This window comes from Phalaenopsis equestris, unplaced genomic scaffold, assembly GCF_001263595.1.
Source record: "Phalaenopsis equestris unplaced genomic scaffold, ASM126359v1 Scaffold000203, whole genome shotgun sequence".
In the NCBI taxonomy this organism is placed as follows: Eukaryota; Viridiplantae; Streptophyta; class Magnoliopsida; order Asparagales; family Orchidaceae; genus Phalaenopsis; species Phalaenopsis equestris.
In genome coordinates, this window is record NW_018164645.1 from 2,321,748 (window position 1) to 2,334,912 (window position 13,165).

At 38.9% G+C, this 13,165-nt stretch overlaps 1 protein-coding gene across 3 annotated transcripts in view; it reads right to left on the bottom strand.

Moving 5' to 3' along the window:
- LOC110022911 (endonuclease V) overlaps positions 1–13,165 on the bottom strand; it is a 34,130-nt gene that overhangs the window by 12,313 nt on the left and 8,652 nt on the right. For all 3 annotated transcript variants that reach the window (XM_020722068.1, XM_020722066.1, XM_020722067.1), the window contains exons 4-6: positions 8,408–8,470; positions 7,966–8,005; positions 6,236–6,300 (exon numbers count right to left, since the gene is read on the bottom strand). In XM_020722068.1, the coding sequence (XP_020577727.1) occupies positions 6,236–6,300; positions 7,966–8,005; positions 8,408–8,470 (168 nt within the window). The remainder of the gene's footprint in view (positions 1–6,235; positions 6,301–7,965; positions 8,006–8,407; positions 8,471–13,165) is intronic.

Here is a 13,165-nt window from a genome sequence, read left to right on the forward strand (position 1 = left end):
AGGTAGTATCGGAAGAGTGGAATTATGCCTATAAGCCCGATTGAGTTATGATTTGGCAAATGAGTTAAATTTTGGGTTAAATCACGAAAGAAGCTATGATTTCATGAATTCCTGCGACATCTACAATTTATAAGTTGTTTATACGAGGCGGTGAGCTTGAGACGAGCTAGTGGGAACTCGTTTTAAGGTTGTTTCATATAGTCAGGTGAAAGAATCTCGTGCTAACTTAAGAAAAATAATTGTTTATTTGTTTTCATGTGATTCGACGTTTGACACTCATAAATTAAATTTTTTTTGCATCTTATAGATGAATGCTTGCATTGAATGTATGAATGAAAATTTACTTCTCTTATCATACAAGTGATGTTATGTTATGCTATGATACCAGATGAATATGTTTATGAAAATCATTGTTTGCATGTATTTATTTGATATGATTCATGTACATGACATATGAAATATTTGTGATGAATTTTTTATACAAGAATGATGATTTAAATGTCAGAAGTGATATTATGGGTAGACTATTATATGAGTGCTTGCAAGTGCATTATGCCGACCTGTGGCATTCCCGACTCCTGATATTTAGGCGGTGACGAAATTCTGGAAACCATTGTGATCAGACGGTGACAAAATTTGGGGAACAGTTAGTATCAGAGGAGTTATTGATAATTCTATGTTTGGAGGTCCAATATTTATTAATAGTTAATATGGCCATAGGGGCAGGATGACGGCCCGTGATAAGATAGGATATGAAAATAATTGATGCCTATACATTTACAAGTGGCATTGTTATGAACAGGTTTATGATTCTTATGAGCATGCTTATGATTATCTACTGATGACTACATATGACTGAACCGCATACATGTTTTATACAATTGTCATGATTTTCTACACTACCTATTTTTCTTTTACATGTGTTATACGATTCTAGCATGTTATGATGTGTGCTGACATATACAGACATACGAGAATGCACGTTGTTTCTCATTCGTATATAAAATTTTATTTTAGCCTTAGTTATTTTGCTAAGCTCGTTATTGCTCGCTCTATGTTGTTTACTTTCAAGAAAGGGGTAAGGAGCACTGGGGCGAGTAGTCAAGTGTGACTTGTTCAGCTTTTGCATTTATAGTTTTGAGAGCTTGTACTGTCATTTAGATACATATTTTATTTATATTGGATTTAGCAACTCTGTATAGATATATATGTTTTGATGTTATGATTAAGTCATGTGAATATGAATAAATTATGAAATGAAACGTATCAAGTATGTTTAAAGCAATTTAGTTAAACCAGTTCATCACCCACTGGGTTCTGATTCTGCAAGTCAGAACGAGTGTTGGTGAGAATTTAGTATAGTCAACCAAAACTTAAGCAGTTGTGACACGCCTTTATCCTAGTTATCCTAGAGTTATTTATTTTCCTTGTGATGTTGGGATGCATGGAAGGACGCGGCATCCCTTTTGGATGTCTGGACTGAACCGATCCAAGCCTTTTTATGGTCAGTAGGTTCTTCTACGGGAGGTGTTGCCTCTTTTCAATAGAGGAGCCCACTCCTAGTTATCCTAGAGTTATTTATTTTCCTTGTTATGTTGGGATGTGACACGCCTAGTGACGGACCTCATGGAGACAACTCCTCCAACGATCCTACTCCTCATTGGTTTTCTTGGAAAATCTTCCTCTCCCATTTTTGTTAAAGCAATGGGTATCACAGAAATTGAATTGCATAGTTGAACCTTAATTATATTCGATTTAACACTCTTATTGATGTCGGCGTCATAACTGGGATGCATGGACGGACGCGGCATCGCTTTTGGATGCCTGGACTGAACCGATCCAAGCATTTTTATGGTCAGTAGGTTCTTCCACGGGAGGTGTCGCCTCTTTTCAATAGAGGAGCCCACTCCTAGTTGTCTTAGAGTTATTTATTTTCCTTGTGATGTTTAGGAATTTAGTTTTGTTGTGTGCTTGTTTTGGGACAACCACGACATCTCTATTTTCCCTTCTAGGATTGCATCAAAGGGTTTGAGTGGTTCTTCAGTTGTATCTCGCTCCCAAAGTGGTGATTATCATTCCTCTACCCTTCCTCATCCTTCCCGCATCACTACTCGCCTCCCTCCCTTGATGTTGTCGCCCAAAACCACCATTTCCTATTGTTTTCGTGTTGGTCCAGCCCTCCAACCTTCTTGTCGCCGCCCAAAACAAGCATAAATTGTTGTTTTTCTGATGTTCCACCACCACCCGCTCCACTTCCCTTATTATCGTTGTCAAGAACAGCAAGGAGGTGTTGTTTTCTTGTTGTTCCCTGCTACATGCTCCACTTCTCCACATATTGTCATCCAAGAAAGCAAGGAATTGTTGTATTCCTTTTGTTTTCCGCCGCCTGCTCCACTCCCTGCTTATCGTCGCCTATCTAGAGCAGCCATCGGCTGCTGTATCTTGTTCCCGCCTCCTTCCAACCCATCTAGTTGCCACCTATCCACCCCAGTCTAGTGTAATGTGTTGTGTTAGTTATAATTTTATATTTTTTATTCTTTTTTGTTGTAATTCCCTATTTGAATTCAGCAACAATATTTGTTTAACATTTGTTTTTTGTTAAACTCAAGTATCATTTAATATCAGAGCTAGTCTAACCTTATGCTAATCCCAAGGTTACCAAAATCAACCCTAAAAAAAATTTCCCACTCTAACCCCCATACACTCCTTTGACCCCTTCCAAAACTAAACCCTAGCCAAGCCACCAAGAAGACAATGGCCAAATGTCATTCAAGAACTTATCATGGAAGAGAAGCTACGGAAAATCTGCCAACTTCAACAAAAGCTTGTTGAGATTGAAGAAATGACCCATGGAGAGATCACCGTCGATCATGATAGCAAAAAAAAGGAGGGCGAAAAATCCGTATGAATGATTCCAATGAAAAGGAGGGTAGGCCTCGTCGCTTTGAGATTTAGCATCAAAGGAGGCCGAATGATGGAGTGACTACCGGAGGATAGAGAGATCTGGGAGTGAAGGTGAACCTGTTGGATTTCGCGAGGAGAATGAACTTGGATGACTTCATTGAGTGGTTGCATACTATAGAGTGGATTTTTTAATAAAAGGAGATACAAACTGACAGGAGAGTGAAGCTTTCTACGATAACGTTAAAGAGTAGTGCCTTTTTATGGTGGAAGAATCTGAAGAAAAAGAAAAAAAGAGAAGGTCAAAATAAGATCAGTACTTGGGAGAAGATGAAGAAGATGTTGATGAAGTACCTACCCCCACACTACTGTTAGGGCTATATTCTTGATGCTCCACCACCAACAGTAGAGGGAGTTGACAATGAAGTTCACAGTAGAATTGAGCAACTTATGCTGAAGTATAAGCTAATAGAGCCAAAACTGTACCCTATAGCCAGATATTTGGGAGGCATGAAGTCATCCATCAATAATGTTTTCCAGCTATAGTCCTACTGATCATTGGGTGGTGTTCAGAACTTGGCACTGAAGAAGAGACAATAGAAACAGAACAGGCACCCACCACCATTCAGACAACCGCCCATAGTTGGAGATATCAGCAGGAGCACACCTGAGGAAGATGTGAAACTGTCCAGAAAGATAGAAAAGAAGCTTGAGACCAACAAACTTCCAGCCAGAAAATGCTTCAAATGTAATGGATATTGACACATTGTCTCCAATTGCCCTATGAGTAGAGTTGTTTTCTTCACCGAGCAGAGTGTCGTGGAGGAAGTGAGAGAGAAGGTAGCTGAGGAGTTGGGTGAGTACTAGTTTCCAGTTGATGAGGGTGAGATGCTTGTAATTCAACAGAACATTCAGACTGAGGCCAGGAGAGAGTGCAGTGGCTTCGCTACAACATTTTTTATGTGTTGCACTGTGAAGAGAAATATATGCAGTCTTATCATCGATTAAGGTGGTAGTAAGAATGTGATCTAAACTGATGGTGGATTAGTTGAGTCTCGCTACTCAGACATTCTCAGTCATATCCCCTAACTTCATTGAAGAAGAACAATAATGTTAGCATTGATAGGAGATGTCTCATAGAGTTTTTTATTGGGGACCAATTGTAGGATCGGGTATGAGATGTGGTGTAATGTTGTGCCCATGGATGTCTGCACATTCTATTGGATAGACTGTGACAGTTTGATCACAAGACTCTACATGATTGGCTCAAGAACACATTCTCATTCACAAAAAATGAAAAAAGCATATTTCTCCCATCTTCTATAGAGTTTGAGGATAAAGGTGCTCTTGCCACAGAAGGGCGTCGGTGTGACTAATTTTAGTGATGAAACAAGACAAGAGCCAATATCAGGAACGAGGCAGCAAATACTAAGAGAATTCTAGGATATTTTGACTTACAGCCTATCGTCAGGGCTACTACCGATAGAGGAGGTTCAGTCTTCTTCACGTCAAAGAGGGATTTGTAATCTTGAGCTAATTTTGAAGGACTCTGCAGAATACACTGGGCACAATGTTCCAGTTTAATTCAGCAAGGTCCCTACAAAGGGTTGGACAGATAGAGATTTTTAATCACAATTCTGAAACCTTTCTCAAGCGTGCTACAGTACAACGCATTCGACAAAGGTATCAAGATGCTCATAGAAACAATTGAAGACCCGGCAATTCTGAAACGTTACAGTAGCTCTACCTTCAACTTGATCAACCTAACGTCATACTACGAGGGGACAGAAAGCTTCGACAGATGAGGTCAAAGCTCCTCCAGCCCCAGGAGATTGAAGCAGGCGTAACAAGTGGGACGCCTAAACAGATGTGGGAGTAACATCTGAATGCCTGGACCAAACTGGTTCAGATCATTTGAGGGTCGGTCGACTCTTTCAAGGGAGGTGATGATTATTTTTAATAGAAGGGTCCATTCCTAATTATCCTAGGGTTATTTATTTGTTTTGTGATATTTAGAGCTTCAATTTTTTGTGAGTTTATTTTGGGACTGCAGTCAGCATCTCTATTTTCCCTTCCAGGGTTGTATCAATAGTCTGAGTGGTCCTCAAACTATATCTTACTCCCGAAATGGTGAATATATTTCCTCTATCCTTCCTCATCCTTCTTGCATCGTTTCTTTTACATATATTAAATTATTTATCTAGCATTGCTTATTTCGCTGAGTTTGTTGTATATCACTCTATGTTGTTGACTTTCAAAAATGGATAAGAAGCACTAGGACGAGTGGTCAAGTGTGACGTGTACAGCTTTTGCACTGTATAATTTTGGAAGGTGTGTAGATTTTTAGCATGTCCTTTTATTATTTTGAATTTAACAGCTCTGTATATATGTTTTGGCGATATTATTTTTTTCACTTCAAGTATATGTGAATGTGAATGCATTATGAAATGAAATGTATTATGAACATTTGCTATGATTTGATTAAACCAATTCATCACTCATCGGGTCATGATTATGCAAGTCAGAACAAGTATAGGTGAAAATTTAATATGACTGAATCGTCCGCCTCTGTCGCACTACAGTTGACCTTAAAAGAGGAATCCAATAGTGTGATAGAAAGTGGTATCAGAGTAAAGTTATTGGATAAACATAATGATGGAAGTGTGTCAGATTTAAAAGAAATAAGAATGAATTCAAATATAAATTGATTTATATAGAGTTATGAGTTGATTGATCTGGGGTGGGAAACCTATATGACTTCAGGTATCTTGCATGTAAGACAAAATTATTATATGATAAATTGCATTTGAATAATAAATTATGTCAATACTGGAAGGTGTGCGTATTTTTAGAAACGTACTTTTAGTATTTAAGATTTAGCAGCTCGGTTTATATATTTTGGTGACATGTTTTTTTCAACGTTTCCAATTATATGTGAATATGAATGAATTATCAAATGAAATATATTATATATGTTGGTGATTTAATTAAACTAGTTCATCACCCACTGGGTCCTGATTATTCAAGTCAAGATGAGTGTCGAAAATAATTTTATTTGACAGAATCGTTCGTCTCTGTCGCACTGCAGTTGACCATAAAAGAGGGTTAGTTGGAGTGTGCCACATGCACCGCACATCTTTAGTAGTATTTCACTTATTTCGTAAAATCTTTATGACAAATGGCAGCACAAAATGATTTCTAAACTTTCAGCACAAAGTTTCTTAGGAGGGTGAAACAATCCCTACAATCAACAACAAACTAGCAGCATCTAATTCAATAAAAATTGCACTCCTTGTTATTTTAATGTGGTAAATACAGAAAATAAAAAGCTTACATTTTTCCCAATCCCTATAGCAGGGATGTTAGACAAGACGCCAAGATGACAGGCTAGACCAAAGCCTGCACAGTGCATAGTACTATCAAGTACCGCATGGGAAGTATATAGATGCAAGAAAAAAAAAAGGAAATTTACATAAGTAGCACACAATTCATTGCATTTACATATCTCACACCTAAACTTTCATATCTATGCATGAAAATGTGTATTTCAGTTTTAAAACGTGGTAATATGGCTATTTTTTATGTGATATTAAATATTTAAGTGTTATGTGAGTAAATATGAAAGATTAGGTGTGAGATATGTAATGTGCTATGTATGTAAAAACCACAAACAAGAAAGAAAATTCACAACCAAAATGGTTGGATGTCAGATCAAATAACATAAGGCTTGATAAACAATATGAACACTTATTAACGTGCACCTGTGCAAGTAATATTTTGTTTCTTGTAGAGAAATGTAACGGAATCCAGGTTATTTAACAGCCATCGAAACTCACAAAATCTGAGGTTAAGATAGAAAAACTTTGATGGGAGAGGGATGTAAAAAGATTCTTAAGTTGAAGATAAAGGTTTCTCTTTTGCCAATCACGATCAGGCGGTCAAAAAAAAAAAGAAAGCTTGAAATGCAGAATAAGATGCCGAAACTCTTCTGTACCGTACTGAAGCAGCAGAACATTCTTTTTTTCATTTTCTTTTATTACGTGAGGATTGCGCAGCCATCATGCGAGATCTGTGCAAGTATATGGAGAGTGGAAAGCAGGGGAATGGGGATAAACATGGATATTTATTTTATCAATTTTCTATTAAAATAAATAAATAGTAGAGTTTAGGAGGTCTTTTCTTATGAAATAGTTTCTCTCGTCTACTTTTCAGGAATTATTATTTCCCTATTGATTAATGTACATAAAACTTTTCCACGAGTTTAATTGATCTTGAATTTGAGATTATATCCCATGTACGGGAGAGCTGCCTTCAAGGCCTAGTAAGTGACACAGATTACCCTAATAAAATAAAAGGAATTTTACAAGCATATCGCACAATTCTTATGTATTTACCCATTCATCGCCTAAAATTTGATATTTATGTGTCATAAATTTATGCATGAAAAGGTGTATTTCATTTTTAAAAAGTTAGAAACAGTGATATTTTTTATGCGATGATAAAGATTTGAGAGTAAAGCATGTAAATATGAAAATTTAGGTGTTAGATGTATAAAAAAATAATGCTCCTAAAATAAAATACAGATTTCGCAAAATACAGAAGTTATATACAGAAATAGACTATTTTATTAATCACGCTGTCATCTTTGAAACAATCCTGAAACAGATGGTCACCATCACTTAATTTCTTACATTTTAGCTAATCTATATTATGCTCTAAATGATTTAATTTTTATAATTGAATTAAATTTTTGTTTCTAGTATGTTTAATATGATCTAAAAAATTAAAACATAATTGCTCGTGATATAAATTCATGTTTTCATGCATGATCTTCATCTCATATGATTCATTTCTTAGGTATTTGAATGTTTCATATGCTTTAATAGATCCACACTTTGGATTGAACATAAATTAGTTTCACAAAAAAAGAATTAGTACACACAAATTCCATTCCAGTGCCCATAAAATTATCAATTGTGTATGAAATTCTCTAACAAGTTGGTGAAATGTTGAACAATGAAGGTTTCATAAGTAATAATAAACAGCAAAATTTTCAGAGCATACCATTAGGATGAAGTATCCCATTACCATCAACCATTAATAACTGCAGGAATAAGCAAAAGAAATTTTCCGTTTAAATACAACTCAATGATAAAGAACTGCTAAACCAAGGCAGAAATTTTATGGAAAAAATGCATCAAGGTTCAAAATATTAGCTTTGTCATGCAGAATATCAAGTAATACCAATCTCCTACGTTTCAATGTCAGATCATTCATTAATTAACATTTTTATGCAGCATGTAACTCCTCAAAAGATGTTTAGATGTATTGCAAACTTATTTTACAAGGTCAAACCAGGATTTGTTTTATACATCAGTTTTGCCTCTCAAACAGCAAAGCAAATTGCATAAAACCAAGGCAATCATCGGAAAGACAGAAAACATGCACAATGAACATGTATTTTCATTGAAATGACAACCAAGGGCACCATAAGAGCAAAGTTCACCTGTGGATAGAAAGGATGAGCTCTCTGCTTCATTTTGTCCAGAATTTCAAGAATTATAGGAGCCTGCAAAAGTTTAATCAATGTCAACCGTTGCACTAAAATTTTAACAATATAATCAAAAAAATTTGCACTGAAAGTTTGTACACGTATTAGAAAAATAGCACAAACAATTTACTTGCAACAAAGTGATACCGGAGTTAACCCAAACCACGATCTGAACTTCAAAAAAGTATAAGACGACTCTTCAACAGACACAACACAAGAACATGTAAACAGTAAGCAACAATGATGACTGCAAAATAAGAGAAGGGACAACAACATAAAAGACATAAACGCCCCCCTCTAGTGGAGGGCGGAAGATCCGAAGGGTAGAAAGGAAGCTGCTATAGAACTGGCCGGTAGCTGGGACGAGTCGGGAGAGGCATTGGAAGGTGGTCGACACGCAGGACAGCAGTGAAAAGGATAGTTCTATTGGACAGCAACAAGGTGGAGGCCTGTTAGAGTGGTCGGCAATCTAGAAGGCAGGTTGTGGGGTCTAGATAGCAGATTTGGGGAGCCGGGCAGGTGGGAAAGGTGGACCGTAGTTGGGAAGAAGGGGTGACAAGCGGGAAGGCTGTACAGCAAGCGGGGATAACTGAACAGAGGCGAAATGGTTGGACAGCATGCTGGGATATTGTATGGGTGGCGGCAGGGACAGCTGGACAATGCTAAGAGGCTGGAGGCTAAGAAGGAGGGTGGAGGGAGGGTTGGACTGGAAAAGGGAAGAAGATATAACACCACCTCAGAGTAGGATTTAGTCGGAGCACCGCCACCTCCTCGGATACAGCTCTATAACAGGGGAAACATTCCACGCAGGAATCTAAACTCATAATAATCACCAAAAATTGAATTCCCTGAGCAAAACACCCCCATATATATAATAGGGATTAGAACTTATATTAGGCAATATTGTAAAATAAGAAAGAAATTAAAAATATAAGAGCAAGAAATAATTAATGCTTGTAAAATAAGAAAGAGATTAGAAAGAGAAGAAATAGAAATAGGCAACGATTTCTAATAGGAGATTAATGGGAAAAGGAAATCAAGAATTGGAGGGAAAAGGAAGAGGAGGGCGTCAATTCCAGCCTAACCAACAGAAGGCTGGACCAGCCCCAGTTAGGCCTATTTGGTTGGCCTCCTCAAGCAGTCTTGTGTCAGTCTCTCGGGCTTGGGGGAGCTTCAACCTCATTCATTGAAGCTTTTCGTTCCTTATCTTCAATCTCGGTTGCACCTGGATCGCACTCTTGGTCGCACTTGAGTGTACATGCAGCTCGGTCTAGTTTCCTACTGCGTGTCTTGCACGTACTGTTGAATCTTTCTTAAATAACCCAAGGTTGGTTCAAGCGAGCGTGCAGTGAGAGTAACCTAAACCTTCCCCCATGATGGTGATACTAGTGGTACTGTGTCGACCGTGAGACCTTGAAATATCCTTGGTCGTATCGGTCCTTTATCTGGAGCGGGTGTCTCAGTCGTCCCATCTGGTGTCAGCACTAAAATTGGTCCCACTAATGTCGCTCTGCTGATAAAGGCTCCCGCAATCTCGACATTCACCGAGGGAAGTAGAATGATGTGCTTCCCCTCTTTGGTGAAGAAATATGTGTTTCTAAATTCATTGTGTTGAGTCCTCTGGTCAATCTGTCACGGTCATCCCAACAAAATGTGACCTGCATTTATTGGGACCACGTCATACCACATCTGGTCTTGTAGCTGGCCTCCTATCGAGAAATCTACCAGGCATCTCAGGTCAATGCTGACCCGATTCTCCTTCAGCCACGTTAGTGAATATGGTCGGGAATGCCAATGAGTCACAACTCCCAATTTATCTACCATTAGAGTCGATGTCACGTTCTTGTTGCTCCCGCCATTGAAGATAAGACTGCATACATTATTGTTCATAGTGCAACGGTTGTAGAAAATGTTGTGACAAAGCCACTGTAAATTCGTTGTGTCCTCAGTCTACAGGGTCCGTTGAATCACGAGTGCCACTCCATCTAAGGGAAGCTGATACACCTCGTCGCGTTCCTCAGTTTTCTCCTCATCGCTAATCTCCTCCACGACACCCTAATCTGTAAGTGTGACTACCTTGCTCATGGGACAGCTAAAGGTTATGTGATCGTAGACGTGGTATCTGAAATACTTCCAGGACGCTACGGTGTTGGAGGAGCTATCTTTCTCCCATTTATTCCCACTCTGATCCGGAGTGTCATTCTCTTTTCCGAGCTTGCTAGTCCTCAGGGTACCCTTTTCGGTCGTGGTAACTGTAGGTGATTGTTTGTCTGATGGTGATTGTTTCTTGCTCTGCTTCTACTGTCTCGCCACTTTCAGGTAGTGTCTGAACATCACCAAGTGATGAATAAGGTTGAAGCTATACTACATTGCTAATAGCTGGCTTCAAACCCCCCAAATAATGGGCTACAGTGTGCTCTTCTGGCTTGACCAGATCATGCCTCATCTGCAACTGATCAAACTGCTCCGTAAATTCCTCTACTGACAGATCCCTCTGCAGCAATTGTTGGAGCCTCAAAAACATAATGGCATGAGAGGTATTTCATTTGCATCGTTTTCTTCATCTTTTTCCACCTGATTATCTTATAGCTATCTTCTCCCACCACAAAGAGGAACTTTTTTCTCAATTTGATGGTAGCTAATTTGACCTCTCATCCTCTGGCACATATCTATACTCAAATATTAGTTCAATATATTGCAACAAATTAATAAAGTCTTTCGGATCCATACCTCCCTCAAACTTTGGCAGATCCACTTTAATGTCGAAGTCTTTGTGTCCTCCAAATGACATCTCTCGGAGATTCTCCCTCTGAGAGGGATTCAGATATTCCTCTCTAGGCCTCCTCTGATATTGTGCGCTGAAACGTCGCGACATGTCTTCATCGCTGAAAGTATCCCCATGGAAGAGATTCAGATTGTCATTTATTTCTCCCCTTCAACTTTATAGTTCCTGGTCAAAGGTAATCACCTCATGAGTTAACTCTTCAAGCTCTGCATGCCTCTGCTGAAGATGGCGGAGCTCTCGCCGTATCTCTTCCCACGTAAGCTCAGGCATATTTCTCCTTGGGGGCATAGTTGATTGTTTGAGATATGCGGAAGAAAAGAAAAAACATAACGAAAAGTTAAAGAACGAGACAGAAAAAATTTAACGGACCCTAGAGAAACCCTAAGATAGAACTAGGGTTAGGCTAGATCTTATACCAAATGATATCAGAGTTAACCCAAACCACAACCAAACGACAAAAATCTTCAAAGAAAGTACAAGATGACTCTTCACCAAAAACAACACAAGAACATGCAAACAATAAGCAACAATAACGACTGCAAGATAAGATAAGGGACAACCACATAAAAGAGATAAACGGCTCCCTCTAGAGGAGGGCGGTAGATCAGGAGGGTAGAAAGGAAGCTACTATGGGACTAGCCGGTAGCCGGGACGAGCCGATAAGGGTGTTGGAAGGTGGCCGACACGTAGGACAGCAGCCGAAAGAGGAGTCCTATTGCACAGCAGCGGAAAGAGGAGTCTTGCTAGACAGCAACAAAGTGGTGGCTTGCTGGAGTGCTAGGCAGGCTGCATGGCAGGACTTGGGGGTTGGATAGTAGGTTTGGAGAGGCAAAACAACTGTTTGGGGAGGAAGAATAGCATTTGGGAAAGGTGGATGCCAGATGGAAGAAGGGTCAGCAAGCAGAAAGGTTGGACAGCAAACGGGGATGATCGGACAACGGCGGAAATGGTCGGATAGCATGCTGGGATATTGTTTGGATGGTGGTAGAGGCGGTTAGGCAATGTTGAAGGCTGGCGGCTGAAAAGGATGGTGGAGGGCTAGACAGAAAAAATAAGAATACACGACACCACCTCGAAGTAGGATACAGCCGAAGCACAACAACCTCTTCGGATACAGCCCTATAAGAGGGGAAACACTCTGCACAGGAATCTGAACTCCGAACAATCCCCAAAAACAAAATTCCCTAAGCAAAACACCGTGATATATATAATAGAAATTAGGACTTATATTAGGCAATGTTGTAAAATAAGAAAGAAATTAAAAAAAAAGAAGTAGAAATAAGCAATGCTTGTAAAATAAGAAAGAAATTAGAAAGGAAAGAAATAAAAATAGGCAATGACATATAATAGGAGATTAATGGGAAATGGAAAGAAAGAATTGGAAAGAAAAGGAAGAGAAATTGGGGCGGCAATTCCAGCTTCCCCAAGAGGGCCGGCTGGTCTAGCAAAAGGATGAACCGGCCCCAGCTAGCCAGCTTGGTAGGCCTCCTCAGGCAGCACCGCTTCACAAAGTTTAGCGAACTATTGCAGATGTTTACCTATTCAAGATGATAGCATTATATCATTAAAATAATTGAACTCTTTCAATCCCAAGCAATTAGCATGCCAGAGCAACCAGCGCTTAACTCCATGTCCCCATAGAAAAAAAAATGTTTAAAAATATTTAAGCTTTATTATGCAATAAAGGGATTTATACTCAGCAATTTATGCAAGAAAAAAGAAGGCAGAGGTTATTTAGTAATATCTTGGACTTTGACATTCTTAGTTTTCTTAGAATTCACAATTTCTATAGTTTTTTTATGAAGAGAGTGCAATCACACACAAACAAACTGATGCACACAAAAGAAATTCAAAGACTTGTATGATTAACATATGAACTAGAATATATGTATACATATATATTTGAGGGAAAGAGCAGCGGCGGCTCC